This window comes from Bufo bufo, chromosome 2, assembly GCF_905171765.1.
Source record: "Bufo bufo chromosome 2, aBufBuf1.1, whole genome shotgun sequence".
NCBI lineage: Eukaryota > Metazoa > Chordata > Amphibia > Anura > Bufonidae > Bufo > Bufo bufo.
The window spans coordinates 72,349,329-72,368,054 of record NC_053390.1 but is presented as its reverse complement, the minus strand read 5'-3'; the positions used below and the strand labels follow the sequence as shown (position 1 = coordinate 72,368,054).

Sequence of the window (18,726 nt, the reverse complement as noted above, 5' to 3'; positions counted from 1 at the left end):
CGTATTGTGGCCCACATGCGGCGGGTCCGCAATGCACGGGCACCGGCCTTGTGTATCCCACATCACGGATTGTGGACCCATTCACTTCAATGAGTCCGCAATCCAGGAGATGCGGAACGGAGGCACGGAACGGAAGCACTACGGAGTGCTTCCGTGGGTGTTCTGTCTGTGCCTCCGCACCGCAAAAAAGTAGTGCATGCACTACTTTTTTACAGTGCGGACAGATCACAAACCCATTCAAGTTGAATGTGTCTGGATCTGTCTGCGGCATCCGCACGGATGTTGCCGTGCATTGGGGACCGCAAATTGTGGTCCCCAATGCACGGAACGGCTAGCACACGGTCGTGTGCATGAGCCCTAAGGCTGAGCTGCAATACCATTCACAGCCCAAAGACAAGCGGGACACTTTCTTAGGAAGTATTTTCCAATCCTGATTTTTTTATTTATTTAAAGAGGACCTTTCACTTGTAAAAACTATGTGAACTAAGTATGCTGCCATGTAGAGCGGCGCCCGGGGATCTCACTGCACTTACTATTACCCCTGGGGTTCCGTTCTCCCGTTATGCCATCCGGTACCTTAAGTTATAGTAGGCGGAGTCTGCCCTTGTCCTGTGGGCGTCTCCTTATCCTAGGCTGCAGCGCTGGCCAATCGCAGCGCACAGCTCACAGCCTGGGAGAAAAAAAAACCTCCCAGGCTGTGAGCTGTGCGCTGCGATTGGCCAGCGCTGCAGCCTAGGAGAAGGAGACGCCCACAGGACAAGGGCAGACTCAGCCTACTATAACTTAAGGAGCAAAGGTACCGGATGGCATAACGGGAGAACGGAACAGCGCCCGGGGATAATAGTAAGTGCAGTGAGATCCCTGGAGCTTAGCCCAGCTCAGGACAGTTGATACTAGTCGTGACGTCACTGGGCCTGCGGTAAACAGTGAGATAGAGATTTTGTCTATATTGCCCTATCATTGGCCAAATTAATATTGTTTATATCGCCCACTCCTAATGTGCCTACTTTTATTTTCTACCCAGTATTTCAGTCCCTCAGGTCTACTCACAGATATGTGCCCCCTACAGTAGATATGCCAAGATATGCCCCCTTCATAGTAGATATGCCAAGATATGTGCCCTCTTACGGTGGATATGCCAAGATATGTGCCCAGTGCCCCCTTCATAGTGGTTATGCCAAGATGTGCCCCCTTCACAGAAAGTGAAACAAACAAACAATAAATCCTCCTCTCCTCAGTCACCGGCTCCTCCCATGATCTGCGCTCCCCATCAGCAGGATACTGTGACACATGGCGCTGCTGTGTAGGAGGAGCAGAGGCCGATTCCCAGCTTGCCCCCCTCCTCCTCCTACACAGATCAGCAGGACCATGTGAGAGGACATTGTGCTGCTGCTGCTGCTGTGGAGCGCTGGCGGCTCAATGGTGGAGCAGGGAGCAAATAGTTCCCTGCTTCAGTGGCATGCCTACGGTGTTTGGCACCCGGGGCGGGTCCTTTCTCTGTCCTCCACCATTACTTAAAAAAAAATAATAATAATAAATTGTACCCCCTCACGGTAGTATTGCCATCATTGTACAACCTTCACAGTAGTTTTGTACAGATGTGTGCCCTCCACAGTAGTTATACCCTCTCTGTGCCCCTTTCACAGTTGTAATGCCCTATTTGTGCCCCCTGCACAGTAATAATCTCCATTGTGCTCCCTTCACAGTAATAATCCCCATTGTGCCCTCTTCACAGTAATAATGCGCCCTCTAGAGTAGTAATGCCCTCTGTGCCCCCTCCATAGTAATAAAGACCTCTGTATTCCCTCTATAGTAATAAAGTCCTCTGTGCCCCCTCCATAGTAATAAAGTCCTCTGTGCCCCCTTCATAGTAATAAAGTCCTCTGTGATCCCTCTGTATTAAAAACAAAAACACAGTAACTACTCACCTTGTCCAGTTCCTGAAGCTCATAGTCATCTCTTCCCTGCAGGCACAGATCGCTCTGCAGAACTTATGCAGATTACCGGGCTGCAGGCTCTGCCCACAAAGGCAGCAGAGCGATCCCTGCCTGCAGGCTGAATGGTGGAATGGGAAGAAGTCTTCCTGCTTCACCATTCAGAGCGCCGCTGGCCTGAAGGAGGGGAGGAGCGCGGGGAGCTGAGCGGTGAGTGACAGGACCCAGCTCCCTGCGCTCCATCAATGAGTGCTTCCATCTGTATTGATGGAAGTGCTCATTGCTTCTGGCAGCTGTGCTGTGGGCCCCCGCAGAAGCTGTGGGTCCTGGCACTTGACCAGGTATGCCGAGTGCTGATGCCTGCCTTGGCCCCTCCCACCCCTGCAGCTGAAGAAGTTGATTTTTACCTTCATTTTTTAAATCCCTGTCAGCTGCGGAGTGTGAGGGGGCGTAACCTAACCGGATTGGGGGTGCGGCTTAGCGGGACCTGGGTTTTTAAGTGCGTCTTTTGAGGGTGGCCTGAATGGCCACCCTACCTGCCTCTTTAAAGCTGACCTGTAGCAGTGAAGAAAAATGGCTGGGTTGTTATGGAAACCTGATGTAAAACGGTGTGTATGTGGAGACTAAGGACCTGTGAGCTTCTATTGGCTGATAAGGGACATGTGACTGTGTGTATGGCAGTTGGGATATGAAGAGAAAGACTTGCAGACTTCGATTGGCTAATGTATCATGTGATCTGTCATATTTGCATTTTTTGGGAATATCTCAGGAACTGTACGTGCTAGAGAGCTGTGACCCCACAAGATTTCTTTCCAGGTAGCAAGGGACGTGTATACCAAGTTTAGTTGAAATCAATGGTTGCGTTTTTGAGTGATCACGGAACAGACATACGCCCTTCATATATATATATCAGGGCTCCAGATGGCGACCAAAACGGTCGCCAATGCGCCTTAAAATTTGCAGATGGCGACAAGACTTTTTAGTCTTGTCGCCATTTGCGACTGTACCGCCGCGCTCCTGCGCAGCCTAAGTTCTCTTCAGTAGCACAGTGCACAGTGGAGAAGGAAGGAGTCCCTCCCTCTCCACTGTGACGCGGCCGCCACTACCACCAATGGGGAGATAGCAGGGAGGAGGAGGGGAGGAGCTGTCGCCACTGCGCCACCAATGAATGTAAAACATAAGTGTCTGCAGCGGTATCACAGACCCGGCACCCGGCCTCAATAACAGGGCATGCGATCCGCGGCCATTAACCCCTCAGGTGCCCCAGATCGCATGCCGTTATTGAGGCCGGGTGCTGGGTCTGTGATACCGCTGCAGACAATTGTATAAAGGAGTTAATGGGTCCAAAGAATATGAACTTAGTAGCAGCTGCATAGAGCGGCGCCCAGGGATCTAAGTGCACTTACTGTTATTCCTGGGCGCCGCTCCGTTCGTCCGCTGTGGCCCCCGGTATTTTCAACATTCAGAGCAAGGAGGAGGAGACGCCAGTGTCTCTCCTTCTCCCTGACAGCAGCGCTGTCCAATCACAGCGCAGAACTCAGAGCCAGGGAGAAAAAAAACTCCCTGGCTCTGAGTTCTGCGCTGTGATTGGACAGCGCTGCTGTCAGGGAGAAGGAGAGACACTGGCGTCTCCTCCTCCTTGCTCTGAATGTTGAAAATACCGGGGGCCACAGCGGACGAACGGAGCGGCGCCCAGGAATAACAGTAAGTGCACTTAGATCCCTGGGCGCCGCTCTATGCAGCTGCTACTAAGTTCATATTCTTTGGACCCACGAAAGGTCCTCTTTAATTACATTCATTGGTGGTGCAGTGCGCCCCCCCCAAAGCCTCTCCCCCCCCCCCCCCCTATTATCACTGGCCACAAGTTCCCCCCCCCCCCCCTATTACCACTGGCCACAAGTCGTTGTCCCCTATTATCACTGGCCACAAGTCGTCGTCCCCCATTATCACTGACCACAAGTCCCCCCCCCCCTATTATCACTAGCCACAAGTCGTCCCCCCCCATTATCACTGACCACAAGTCCCCCCCCCCCCCTATTATCACTGGCCACAAGTCCCCCCCCCCCTATTATCACTGGCCACAAGTCGTCGTCCCCCATTATCACTGGCCACAAGTCCCCCCCCCCCCCCCTATTATCACTGGCCACAAGTCGTCGTCCCCCATTAAAATTATCACTGGCCACAAGTCGTCGTCCCCCCCCCCCCCCCCCCTATTATCACTGGCCACAAGTCGTCCCCCCCCATTATCACTGGCCACAAGTCTGTCCGTCCCGTCCCGTCCCCCCATTGTTATATGGTGGCCACAGGGTCCCATCCCCTTCATTGGTGGCAGTGGCAGAGTACACTGCTGGTGCTCAGATCGTTACCATGGCAGCCAGGACGCTACTGAAGCCCTGGCTGCCATGTTCAGCTCCCTGCTGCTGTGTGTACAGAGCACAGGGCAGCAGGGAGAGTGTGAGATCCTATTCACCCTGATAGAGATCTATCAGGGTGAATAGCACAAGGGATGAAAAGATCCAGGTTCTAGTCCCTAAGGGAAGAAATGGTTATTAAATTTAAAAAAAAAAAAAAAGTAAAAAAAAACACCAAAATACTAAAAGTTTAAATGGCCCCCTTCCCAGTTTTACATATAAAATTTACAAACAATAAAGAATAAACATATTACATATCGCCACGTCCCAAAAAGTGTGAGCTATTAAAATATAAAAAAATATTTCCCCTCGGTGAAGGCCGTAACAGATAAAAAACCTCTAAACCACGCAATTCGCCATTTTTAGTCACCTTGTCCCCCAGAAGATGTCCCTGGATGTGAGAGGCATGTGGTGCTGTTTTCTCCTATATGTAGTGCTGGCTCATTACTGTCACCTGCGTCTCATCCTCTCAAAGTTCTTTTTTTTTAAATGATACCCGGTGGGCTGATGCCCAGGGGGCTGCCTGAGCCCTCCTCATGGCCGCCAGCCATGGTAAGTAATGATCTGGCGCTCCCCTCCTGACTACTCAGTTTAACTATATTGCCAGTCAACTAAAGTAGGAGGACAGAACGTGGCAGCTGGCGCTGGCCACCGCAGAGGGGCAGTTTTTATGGCAGTATTTTGTGATGCACTATGGACTTTGGCTCTGCTGGGGTGGTTTAATGTGCCGCAATATGGTATTGCTGGCCCCCCACTTCTTGTGTTTACCCCATCTTCTGTCAATTTGGGCCCCACTAAAAAACAGGGCCATTTTTTTTTTCCAGGGCCACTTTAAGTACCCAGTCCGCCTCTGCAGAGATCAGCAACCTTTCAGCACTTCCGCGGCTGTGAAACTACAACTCCCAGCATGCACACTTGCTCGGCTGTTCTCGTAACTCCCATACTAGTGAAAGGAGGATTCTGAGAGTTGTAGTTTCAGAACAGCTGGAGTCCGGAGGTCGCTGATCCTCGTTATAGGTTTACACATTCTAAAATAAAAAGTACAGACACTGATAAACTAGATTTAGGCCGTTTTCACACAAGCATATTACTGGGCCCACTTTTGCCCTCCTATTACGGCAGTGTCCCAGCATGCCCACAAGTCTACTGACCCAAACATGTGGCTTCACAAGAATAGCACCATGAACAAAGCATACTACACGACTCAAGAAGCTTCTCCCCCAGCGTCTGGGTTTCTAAAAACATGGCAGTTTTCTTTCAAAATCAGCACCCCAGCCATCCACCGATTGTGGTGGGTATTGCAGTTCAGCTTGAAGTGAACAGAGTTGAGCTGCAATACCCCACACAACCTGTGGACCGGTGTGGCGCTGTGTTTGGAAGAAAGCAGCCATGTATTTGTAATCCTTGACAATCCCTCTAATGCTTCTTAGTAACATTTTAGGACCAGCTAGAACATCTCCCGAGAATACCTTGTGAAGTCAGCGACAGATTCTCTGTGATCTCCCAGCATGCTCAGGGCCTCTCCCTGCAGAAGATGAGCCGAGGATGCCCATAGGACACAGTTCAGCTGCTCGCTCATAGACTCTGCCTTCTCATGGTTGTTCCTGATGGTGTCTATACTGATATCACCCGTGGTCAGATGACGAAGAGTGTTCAGGACTTCCAAGCATACAGTGATGGCGTCCGCGAACATCTTATTCTCCAAAAGAGCTGCTGAGGCTTCGAGATAAATGACAGGAATCCTGGGCAAAGGAGCAGGACTGGAGCACAGACCCTGAGAAAAGACAATCGGCAACTGGCATCAAAAGTCACGACCCAAAACTGAGAAAACCCCCAATAAACAGACGTTTCTGAATTGTTCTCCCAAGTCCAGATTTTATCAAGCCATTTCAGTTTTATCTTATTCTGGGAAAGCTGTGTGACAACTGAATGGCCACCACTGCAGCAGACACGTACTTTTGGTTAAAGGGGTTATCCCATCTTAGACAAAGGGGACATATCGCTAGGATATGCCCCCATTGTCTGATAGGTGCGGGTCCTACCTCTGGGACCTGCACCTACAAGGAGGAGAACGGAGCGGAGAAACTTGAGGAGGGCGCACTGCGCATGCGCAGCCGCCCTCCATTCATTTCTATGGAGCCGCCGAAAATAGCCGGGGTCCTCCAGCCACAACTCTCCCCGGCTCCGTTCTCTTTGTAGGTGCGGGTCCCAGAGGTGGGGGCATATCCTAGCGATAGGCCACCATTGTCTAAGGTGGGATAACCCCTTTAAGTTCAGTTTCAAAAAGCACAAATTCCAAAAAGTACAATAAAATTACATGTGACGAATACAAGATCAAAGACAGAAAAGACGTGAATAATCTCAACCAGGGATCAGCCCTGTTCTGAAACTACAACTCCCAGAATCCTCTTTTCACTTCTATGGCAGTTAAAAGAACAGTCAAGCAAGTGGTGCATGCTGGGAGTTGTAGATCCCCAGCGTCTGGAGTACGGAAGGTTGCTGACTCCTGATCGAGATCAATAACCGAGCTAAAGCAGAGCTGCAACTACAAGCGCTCTCAAAACCTGTGTCTAACCACATTATACCCGTCTGATATCCCGACTTCTGGACATAACCACCCAACGGGGATTAAGTCAGTTTCCTTCATACTGCACCTACATAACCAGGAGAACAATAGGCCATGTTACATAAGAGAAGATGGTGTGCAATGGAACCTATGTATTAACATGATTTCCACCATCTTCAAATCAAGAAGATCAGATAAAGAAGAATCATTCAGCTGAGAAACAGATATCAAACACTTTCAGTGCCAAAAGGCTGAAGGGGTGTTAAGGACACTGATGGCTTCTCCATCCATATCAGATTGGTAGGTGTCCATCTCTCTGCACCTCTGCAATGCCTGCGCAAGCGCTGGGGCTTGTCTACCTGCACGCCGGCTACCTAGTAGCATTACTGCTGAGTTATGAGTGGGCGCTGTGTCTACCGCTCTTTGCCCCCTTTGTATAACTCTGATAAACTTAGACACTTTACTGGCCATGTAGAAAGATATTTCGCAGCTCACCTTTCCCGGCACCACCAGACATCACATACCTGCGGCTGAGACCCGTCCTGCAGAGCGCTCATCAGCTCCAGGTAATGTCCCACTGCTTGTTCTGTCCTGCGAGGAGAACACCAAAACCCATCACAGTCCGAAAACCACTGGAATATGCAGGTCATCATAAGCTGCCTTCCTGCACAGACACAGGGTTAACTACCTACGGGCTCAGGAGACCCAGAGGTAACGGGCACCTAGGGATTGCTGTGTTAATCCTGCTGGAAAAGCGGAGGAATCAGGATGATGGAGAGAGAATGGGACAGGTCATTACTTAGTCATTTTCGGTAGCGTGCGGCCAACTCTGCGTGATCTGCCCGTGAGGGTCATCACACAGCCTGCTCTCCTGAGGTTACATAACCTATACCAGGGGTCAGCAACCTTCGGCACCCCAGCTGCAGCAAAACTACAACTCCCAGTATGCACATTTGCTTAGTTGTTCCAGTAACTCCAATAGGAATGGAGGGTTCTGGGAGTTGTAGTTTGAGAACAGCTGGAGTGCTGGAGGTTGCTGATCCCTGACCCATTAGCTTAGGGATAGCAGCATATCCAGTGTGACTTTTTATTTGGGGACCAAGAGTGCACACACAAATACACAACGTTTCAAGCATATACTTGAGAAAGGCTACTGCGTGGATTTGTGTGTGCACTCTTGGTCCCCAAATAAAAAGTCACACTGGATATGCTGCTGTGAAACTCTCTCCTTATCTACTTGCACTTATGGGATGGAGTTGGATTGGCGGTTCCACCACGGCTGATGCATTCCGGACAGGTCAAAAGATCCATTTTGTGCTGCTCTACAACAATTTTTTACTACTATTAGCTTAGTCTGTGAAAGCTTATGACCACGGCAGTAACCATGGACCTTACCTTCCGTTCTGCAGGCACTGCCTCGCCATGAGATATTTTACCTCGCAGGTATCTGGTGTGTGGATGAAACTGCTCAGAGCTGAAGACCTGACAATCAGCTCTGTTCTGAACGGAAATGACATCTTTCTGCAGGAATCGTCTTCGCTTGGATTTTCTAGGGCCTGGAAACGAAGAAATACATTTGAATCCTCAGCCTGTTCTAGGGGACGTGCGCGGTCACTCGGCTGTAATCAGAACCGTCACAGAAGTGCGTGGAGAGAAGCGGGGACCAGCGCAGCGCTGTCAGACATTTACGTGTTTCTGATATTACTCCAGGACAAATGTCTCAAACTGGAGGCATTCTACACCCAGGAATAACCCCACACTATACTTCCAGCTAATGCATCCCGATCTGAAGACATTTACCGTATGAAGCAGAGCGAGGGCCTCCAGTTCAGACTCCGTGTCTCCCATGTCACGGTACAGGACAGAACTGTGGTATAGGGCGGACAGGCATTGGAAGTCCATCCTCAGCGCCAGCCTCCAGCACTGCAGGGACGCCTGAGGCTTCACCTGCAGAAGACATCACAAAGTCACAACTGCAAGATGCTAAATTATTTTGTTTATACAGGGAGACCCCCCAAAGCCATGCCTTCCCATGCACTTAATAGGGTTCTGTGCTTTCATAATCCGGTCACGTTCGGAAATCAACACTGTCCTGATCCGGCCTCCTTCCATGTTCAGAAAATACTCTTGCTGCTGCTCAAACTCCATAAGCCCCACACAAGGTCAAGTCTGTATCAGATGTATAAGCAGCACAGGTTTAAATATGGGACCCCTTTAACTTGCCTTCCCCTATACTCCTCAAGAGACTGTACACAATCTTTATCCCCCGAGTCACGTGATGCCATACAGGAAATAGCGGCATCTATAATGTGCCCATAAAGGTCAACCATATCTGCAGATCGTCTTTAAGGGGCACGTAGGTGGCACATTGGAGGGAGACCTCGTCACTCAGTTGCTCTTCTCTACCCAGTCTTGTCAGGAGTGGTCGTAGTATGTAAAAGGTTTACTGAGCCCCTAAACTCCGGCTCTGAGGGATGTGCAGGGGACACCGTGCGCCTCATTTATAGTATCACGGTCTAATGGCTGCAGCGTTTTCTAGATGCAATGAGGAAGATCTATTGTTTAAAGGGCTTGTCCCGTTTTACATAAACTTAAATCGACCTTTCAGTCCAATCCTCATGCTGCCTCTGGTTCTCCATTCTGGTCACCATCAGATTCCTTTCAAGATGGCCACCACCATCCTAGACTAATCTCTACCCAGTTCTGTAGGAAAGTCTATAAGACATGCCACTCTCGTATGGACATAGCACCATAGATGTAGCAGATTTGAAAGTCAGTCATAATGAGTTAACTAAATGTGATAACTCACCAAGTGTGACTGTTAACTCTGCTGCATTTACATAGACTTGCATAAGAGGTAAAGCTGCAGCAAAGTTAACAGTCACAGTGATAAAGCGTTAAAAGGGGTTGTCCGAGCATTTAATATGGATGACCTATCCTCAGGATAGGTCATCAATATCAGATCGGAGGGGGTCGGACACCCGGCACCCCTGCCAATCAGCTGTATGAGGAGACAGCGCACGCAGTGTGCACGTGCTCTCTCCCTGTTTGGCATAGACAGCAGCGGTGAACAGGAGGAGAGAAGGGAGATGGCACGTGTGCACTGCATGTGCCCTCCCTCATACAGCTGATCAGCGGGGGTGCTGGTTGTTGGACCCCTGCAGATCTGATATTGATGATCTATCCTAAGGATAGGTAGTCAATATTAAAAGCTCGGATAACCCCTTTAACTAGATGTGATAACTCACCAAGTGACTGTTAACTCTGCTACATCCGTATGTCATCAGCTCCGGTCCACCTGAGGGTAGAGGAGGGGTTGGCATGTGACTTTCCTACAACACTTTGCATAGAAAGCACCGAGACGGTGGTGGCCATTTCTGCCTACTGTCCATGAAGGAGAACGTTCCTATTTACACCCCCATGTAAAAACCAGTCCTGACCGATCGCTGCCCCAGAGGGGGACTATTATTTGCTTTCTGCATTGGTGTAATCAATCCCATTTGAATCTCACACAGCAGAATCACAACTCCCTCGTCCTGGACTCTAACGTACAGATACTTTAACAACTCCAACGACTACAATCAAGACTAGGTCAGGACAGGATTTCTGCTTCCGATGGAATCGAGAATGTTTGCATTCAATGCCAGCAAGCAGAGATCTGCAAATGCAAAGTATGATTTAAAAAATTGCTCATTAAATTGTAATTCAGCTTTATGTACACAAGTGTGGACGAGCCCTTTAAGCTGAAGCTCCTGACAGATTCTTCCCGGTAATGCAGGGTATTCATGATTCTGCTATTACTACCTTACCATCTTATAGAAGGAGTATCCCAGACAAGTGTAGATCTCCGCCAGCACCCTGCTAGAACACAGACTGCTGGCAGCTTCCTGAAGGAAATCCACCGCCCGGGGAAAATCCGATGCGTTCATCGCAATGACACCTGAAAGAAGGCGAGTCACAGTCAGGAGGCATCCAAATACCCATCAATACTTAAAGGCGTTGGGCCACTAACAACATTTATCAACTATCCACAGGGCAGGGGGTAAATGTACGATTACTGGGGTTCATACTGTTGGGACCCCCACCAATCACAAGAACGGGGGTCCCCGGGGCCTGTGTATGTACTGAACAGAAGTATGCATACACGATCACCATTCACTTCTATGAGACTGGTGGAAATAGCTAATCCTGGGAAAAGAGGAAATCGGATTAGTCAAAGGGGTTGGCCCAACTCATACTTTGGGGACATATTGCTAGGACATGCCACAAATGTCTACACCTCCGGGACCAGCACCTATCAGCCATTGGTGGCATTTCCTAGCAATATGCCACCAATGTGCGAGATGGGCCAACCCCTTTAAGCTGATCATACACATCAGATAGCTATCGCCTATCTCTCCCGATCCTCCCATACACATGCATGCTCTGCTTGCCTCAGCATGCATATGCAGTGAATGGGGCAGGAAAGAAAGCCATTGCCAGCCTCCTCTAACAAAAGGATAGGGCAGTTATCTCTCCCAACATTAGCCATCAGGGGTGAGTTGGGAGGCCCCACAGATGTCAGATAGTTGGCCGAACCCACCGAAATTGGTAGGTCTGGCTGATACACATCTAAAGTGTATGATCGCTTAACTCTACCACTTCTGCTATCTTGAGGGCACATGTTCCTGACTCAACCTGCATGTCTGATTTGTGACCTAAAGCTGAGCACAAGAGATGAGGGGCAGCAACTACCTTGGAGCAGAGCAGCAGCATTGTACAGGACGTCTTTTACATGCTTGGTGGTCTGTACTGGGAGGGTGGTCTCTGGCTTCTCTGGTGACACATTCCATGCTTTGATCAGCAGTAACAGGTCATCTTCCTTATGGACGTCTGGAGTCTAGAGGTAGGAGAAAGTATACATAAGATCTAACCATGCAGGTCAAAGGGCTGGTGCACAATAAAAACAAAACTGGTCCAAAAGGATGAAATAGAGTAGCGATGCCACTTACCTAACCCACACTGCTCTGGTTACTGCCCCTACTAATGAGCGGGGGTGGGACATGTACAGAAAGTAATCTCTTGGGAGCAGAAATGCCTTCTCTACAACAGGAGCGCACATGCACACAAGCGAAGGATGTCACGCCGCCACTAGAGGGAACTGTATGCTGTTGTATATTTAAAGGGTTTGTCCGGGTTCAGAGCTGAACCCGGACATATCCCCATTTTCACCCCGGCAGCCCCCCTGACAAGAGTATCGGAGCAGTTCATGCTCCGATGCTCTCCTTTGCCCTCCGCTAAATCGCTCAGGGCAAAGGCATTTTTAGGAGTTCCGGTGACGTACCAGGCTCTCCATGGATCAGAGCCGGTGACTTCACCGAACACACTGCCGGGAGGAAGTTTCCGCGCGGCAGTGTGTTATGATAAACAAAAGAGCCCATGCCTTGCGCGATCTAGGGCAGGGCAAGGGAGCGCATCGGAGCATGAGATGCTAGCCTCAGGGGGGCTGCCTGGGTGAAAATAAGAGTAGGTCACAACCCCCTTTAAGAGTGTTTCTGCATCTTTAAAATTGATGGCCCATTCCAGGGATCAACAACCTCCAGCTGCTGTGAAACTACAACTCCCAGCATGCACACTTACTCGGCTGTTCTTGTAACTCCCACAGAAGTGAAAGGAGGTTGCTGATCCCTGGCTATAAATATGAGACCATGGGGGTCCAACTTGCAACAGCTGTGCTATAGCAAGTACCTTGTCCCCTAAACGAGAGGACATGAATTTTAAAGTCCTGGATAACCCCCTTTAACTGCATAATAACAAAGTTGGCTCCCCACCTCCCCTAGTGTTAGCCAGGCATGATCGCAATAAGAGCCAGTTCACATAGTTTTTGTCACGATCGTTGTGGGGGAAAAACTCCACACTAAACACAGGAGGAAAGGGGAACAGTAACTGGGCCTGGAAACTAGAGAAGAAACAGGTCACCTCCTAAACAACCCTAATCCGAGCCATAACTACCTATTAATACACCTTGAAGGTAGGAATATTCATATGCAGGATACCTAGGCCCTGATTTCCCTATAAGGCCCTGGAATAAGGTTAGGACCAGAGACAACCCATTCCTCCCCAGATGGATGAATGGAAGTCTCTGTCTCAGGCCCAGATACAAACAACAGGGAATATAACAAACAAAACTATAAGAAAAGACAAGACTTAGCTGAAAGTATAAAACTGGCAACTCCAGAAGCACCACAGAGTTCAACCGGCCAGCTAGTTAGAAGGCAGGAAGAAAATCTATAAACCGCACCTCCAAGAGTGAGAAGCGGCTACTTCTGGGAAAGGTAATATACCAACAAGCAACACCTGAAGCAAGGGGTGTGGCATTCACCGAAACACAGACACAATAAGATCCCCAGGGAACTTGTCAATTTAATCCAACGAGTAGCCAGTCTCTACGATCTCCTGGTACCTGCCACGGGAACGTCCATGACAGTTTTTTGGCATGTTTCCGCCTCAAATTCAGCTCCAAAAACGCCTTAAAATAGCCTCCCATTCATATTAATGGGAAGCAACACTTTCTTTCACATGGCCTATCTTGGAGAATCTTCCATTGAAATGAATGGGAAGCGTAAAAAAAAAAAAAAAAAAAAAAAAAAACTCTTCATACATGTGGATCCCTAACAAAAACCACAGAAAAAAAAAATGTGGAAAAAAAGAATAAATAAAAATGAAAAAAAAAAAAAATGCACAAAAAAAATCATACAAAAAAATAAAATAAATGCATGGATTCCGCCCTGAATTTTGTAGGCGGATTTTCAAAATCTGTTGCGTGAACATACGACGTGTGGACCTCACATGCAGCTCAAGGTACAGTAACGTAGGACACAGAATGCTCGTAGCTCATTCTGCAGGGTCTACGCCCAGGGGAGGCTCTTACAGAGCCCACTCCTGCCCTCCACTTTAGTGCAAGCGCAACTACTGGTACAGAGGCAGAATCAAGACAGAGCGGAGAGGGTGTATTAGAAAGCTGGACCTCATGCCGTTTCCAGCCTGAGGAGCTACATGATGTTGAAGTGTTGGACGCCTACAAGAATGTTATTTGTAGGCATTAAAGATAGAGGAGAGACCCTCAAGGAACTTACATGGCCGAGTAAGGAAAGCAGTTCCCCAGCATCACGCAGTTGACCATTTGACAACCAAAGGGCACACTGCAGCCCGGCCAGTCTGTGCAGGGCAGAGGTCATCTCCAGGGAAAGGTCAGCGGCAAGAATCTTCACCCAGAGCCCAGTGCTGATTGTGTCACCGTGTCCCAGGGCCTCCATCACTGCATGAATACAAGAGAGACCACATTACCCATGTCCTACAATACAGGAGACAGCTAGACAGTTGTATGAGACACTTCTCAGAAAGCAAATCCTAAAGAAGGCTTAATGCAGTCCCTGAACAAGCAGGGAATGCTGTTGGAATTCTGAAAAACAGTCAGTGCAGCTCTGGAGTATAATACAGGATGTAACTCGGGATCAGTAATGTATGTACACAGTGACTCCACCAGCAGAATAGTGAGTGCAGCTCTGGAGTATAATACAGGATGTAACTCGGGATCAGTAATGTATGTACACAGTGACTCCACCAGCAGAATAGTGAGTGCAGCTCTGGAGTATAATACAGGATGTAACTCGGGATCAGTAATGTATGTACACAGTGACTCCACCAGCAGAATAATGAGTGCAGCTCTGGAGTATAATATAGGATGTAACTCAGGATCAGTACAGGATAAGTAATGTAATGTATGTACACTGTGACTGCACCAGCAGAATAGCGAGTGCAGCTCTGGAGTATAATACAGGATGTAACTCAGGATCGGTACAGGATAAGTAATGTAATGTATGTGCACAGTGACTGGACTTTTTATGTAGATTCATTCTATATGTAAAATATTCCAGAGTTTCCTGCACTTTCTATGCCTCATCTCATTATAGAACGCTACCATCAGCCTCCCCCGATCCTGGGATGGCTGATAACTCAGAGAAATAAACTGCATATTACTGGAGAGACACCTGCAGCCCCTTCTAGGTGATGTCCGCTAGGAATCAATCGCTACACCGGTGCCGCCCGATAGCAGATGATACACGGGGCGTTCCTCACCTCTGCTCAGGGCGTCCTGCACCTGCACCGAGTGCTCAGCGAGGAATCCACCAGCAGATACATTACTGTGAACGATCACCATATTGTACAAGACAGTCAGCTCCAGGGGCAGGGTGTGGGGTGCCGGGGGTAACCCTGAAATTAGACATGAGGAAGAGGCAGATATTAAAATCACAATGCAATATCATCACAAGTGCAGTCTGGATAAAGGTGTAATCTGCAGCAAATAACATGTGGCCCTGCACAGTGCATCAGACCCCTGAGTATTACCTGTCCACAGAGACCAATCACAGTGCAGCTTGTATTTTTCCAAACCAGTTTAAGAAATGATAACTGGACTCTAATTGGTTGCTATGGGTAATGAAGCCAATTGGAAGCCCTATGTAATGCACATGGGGTGTACATTAAAAACCCTTATTTACTAGTGCTGGTAAAAGAGAGGGTGGGGCTGTGACAACCAACAAGTCTAATTCAAGACAGAAAGTGTAGTTGTCACAGTGACTGGTGTGAGCCCACGCTCCCAGCAGGAGAGGTAGCCGCTACCTTGGATTTTCTGGAGAAGGTGGATTAGGTCGGAGTGACACTGCTGCCTCCTCTGCTTCCTGGTGTGAGAGTCCGGACAGGTTTCTGAATCCTGACAAAAGAGAACACCTCCAGTTATAGTGTGAAGAAGCGCCCACAGCACGAGCCAGGGCTGATATTCGGGTGGAGATGTCCTTTCCCTATATACAGTCCCTTGTTAGTAGAGGTCCACTTATGGATGCAATGCTCTGCAGCGCTGTGCACTACCCATATGGATGCCACCAGTGCAGTAGCCACGCAGCTCTGGGCTGATCTTTACCTGCCATGTCCTGATGATGATGTTGTTCTCCTGCGTCCACCACGTCCTGCAGTCCCCCTCCCCCGTCTCACCGTCCACCTCCATATCTCACCCCGGGGGTACTCTTATCCTCAGACGCTGGGGGCCACAGAGGAGACTGATCATAGCCTGTACATACAGAGGGTGATACAACATAACAGAATCCATCATTACATATACAGTACAAATACTGTATATCCAGGTTCTGGGGGTAAATATCGGATGGGCTCTGGGGGGCGAGCATCAGAGGGGCTCTGGGGGGGCGAGCATCAGAGGGGCTCTGGGGGGGCGAGCATCAGAGGGGCTCTGGGGGGGCGAGCATCAGAGGGGCTCTGGGGGGGCGAGCATCAGAGGGGCTCGGGGGGGGGCGAGCATCAGAGGGGCTCTGGGGGGGGCAAGCATCAGAGGGGCTCTGGGGGGGGCAAGCATCAGAGGGGCTCTGGGGGGGCAAGCATCAGAGGGGCTCGGGGGGGGGCGAGCATCAGAGGGGCTCTGGGGGGGGCGAGCATCAGAGGGGCTCTGGGGGGGGCGAGCATCAGAGGGGCTCTGGGGGGGCGAGCATCAGAGGGGCTCGGGGGGGGCGAGCATCAGAGGGGCTCTGGGGGGGGCGAGCATCAGAGGGGCTCTGGGGGGGCGAGCATCAGAGGGGCTCGGGGGGTGATAGCATATCTGGGAAGAATAATATTGGGCAGGTGGGTGCGTATGATTAGCAGGTGTGGAGATAGGTTTGGGGGGGGGGGGGGTGAAGATATACCAATGGGGCAGGATATCAGACACGAGGGAAGGGTTAATAATAAGTGAATATCAGGAGGCGTAGATCTGACATGCTTGAATTTCCTTATTCCCGCCCTGACATTCAGCCGCACACCACTGGCCCCTTCCTCACAGCTGCCCCGCCCCCTGTGGCCCCGGCCAGTACCTGCAGTCTCTGTGAGGAGCCATCACTCGCTGCGGCCGCCACTTCCAGTACAACATTCGCTCCTGTGCTCTTATTGGCTGCACGCAGAGCCGCACGGGGTGCCGGGAGTCGTAGTTCACATTGTAGTAAACACTGGTAGAGTAAGCAGGACAGTTACCGAGGTGTGGACTACAAATCCCGGTATGCCCTGCGACCGCTGCCTGTTACGTTGTAGTCGGGAGAACTTTTAGGGAGCTGCAGGTGGACTGAGTATGGAGAATGAAACCCCCGAGATACGGCAGAGGGGGGAACGGACGTAGTGATACCAGAAGTGCTCCCTTTTGGGTTGATCATGTAAAAAGTCACATGGTCTTGAGGTCACATGACTTGAAGGGGGACTTATTTTTTATTTTTACAGTATACCAGTTGCAGTGCCAATTATCACTGTAAGGTTTGCTGCACACGACCGTGATTGACCCGTAAAACGCAATCCGTGTGTGTCGGCCGCGGCTGCCATGACTGATCGCGGTGTACCCACATGATGATGTCAGGCTCCCCGTACACAAGTCAGAGGCTGTTTCCTACGGTCCCTGCCTTTTCCATAACTGTATACAGAAAATGTGCCTATTCACGATAGGGGCGTGGCTGGTGTTGAACTGGTTAAAGTGGAAGGTCGCGACCCTGAGCTTGTCATGGGGCTTCTTTTCAAGTCAAAGGCAACAGAAACCTGAATCCAGTCTCCAAAACTACATAGTGAAGACGAGCTCAGCCGTCCGCATACCTCCGGAACGCTTGAAAATCGCAAAGCGGGACAATATATGCCGGCACGCATTGCGGAAATTCTTTTCAAACTAGGCCTTTATTTTTTTACCGCATGTGGAGCCCCTGGGACAAATTTATTTCTTGCGCTTCAATATCCATTTAAATATTAGCACATAAATCATCAGATTATAGATATTTTTAGGTCCAAATTGCACAAAATAATGAAGTTCTGGTCTAATATACAGGTAGAAACCATACAGACACTTTAGTAAGAAGCTGTCTAGTAAATTTATTAATGCACATTTATACATTAATTCCCCAGGTCAAAAAGAGGGACACTTAAGGATCAATAATGGGACAGAGGGACTTGGGTCAGAAAGAGGGACTGTCCCCCCAACAGAGGGACACTTGGGAGGCATGCGTCCCCACCGTTCTAAAAATGCAGCTTAGGCCCTGTTCACACTGCAGTGATTGTGAGCCAAAATCAGGAGTGGAGTCTGCACAGAGATAAAGTATAATGTCTGCACCTGCGCTGAATGCTGTCAACCGCCATTTTCATTGCCATGGATGTGATGCTGGAGTCAACTGTTTAGAAGCACATTCCGTGCGAAGGGCCAAGAACTGGTGAGCTGCACCAAGTGATGAAGGAGGGATGGATTTCCTATGTCAGCGCCCTGCAGTGTACGGCATAAAGGGGTCGCCCATTTAATCCAATGGAAAAAAAAATTGCAGCGTGCACCACTGGGTACCATATAACCGATGTATTCTCTATGTCAGTGGTCCCCAACCTTTTTTACACCAAGGACCAGTTTCATGCCAGACAATTTTCCCAGGGACCGGGGGTAACACAAGGTGCATGTTAAAATAGAAAACTATTACATTTATTATTTAAATGTGACTCAAAACTGACTAGGGTCTCTGCTGCACTGGTCTCTGCTGCACTGGTCTCTGCTGCACTGGTCTCTGCTGCACTGGTCTCTGCTGCACTGGTCTCTGCTGCACTGGTCTCTGCTGCACTGGTCTCTGCTGCACTGGTCTCTGCTGCACTGGTCTCTGCTGCACTGGTCTCTGCTGCACTGGTCTCCGCTGCACTGGTCTCCGCTGCACTGGTCTCCGCTGCACTGGTCTCCGCTGCACTGGTCTCCGCTGCACTGGTCTCCGCTGCACTGGTCTCCGCT

At 49.6% G+C, this 18,726-nt stretch overlaps 1 protein-coding gene across 1 annotated transcript in view; it reads right to left on the bottom strand.

Moving 5' to 3' along the window:
• Window positions 1–17,077, bottom strand: part of FANCG (FA complementation group G) — a 69,164-nt gene extending 52,087 nt beyond the window's left edge. Inside the window, exons 1-11 of the mRNA XM_040421205.1 lie at window positions 16,808–17,077; window positions 15,871–16,017; window positions 15,573–15,663; window positions 15,030–15,164; window positions 14,027–14,208; window positions 11,646–11,790; window positions 10,721–10,851; window positions 8,712–8,858; window positions 8,307–8,467; window positions 7,436–7,502; window positions 5,815–6,119 (exon numbers count right to left, since the gene is read on the bottom strand). Coding sequence (XP_040277139.1) covers window positions 5,815–6,119; window positions 7,436–7,502; window positions 8,307–8,467; window positions 8,712–8,858; window positions 10,721–10,851; window positions 11,646–11,790; window positions 14,027–14,208; window positions 15,030–15,164; window positions 15,573–15,663; window positions 15,871–15,954 — 1,448 coding nt within the window. The 5' untranslated portion in view covers window positions 15,955–16,017; window positions 16,808–17,077. The remainder of the gene's footprint in view (window positions 1–5,814; window positions 6,120–7,435; window positions 7,503–8,306; window positions 8,468–8,711; window positions 8,859–10,720; window positions 10,852–11,645; window positions 11,791–14,026; window positions 14,209–15,029; window positions 15,165–15,572; window positions 15,664–15,870; window positions 16,018–16,807) is intronic.
• Between the last annotated feature and the right edge of the window lie 1,649 nt (window positions 17,078–18,726).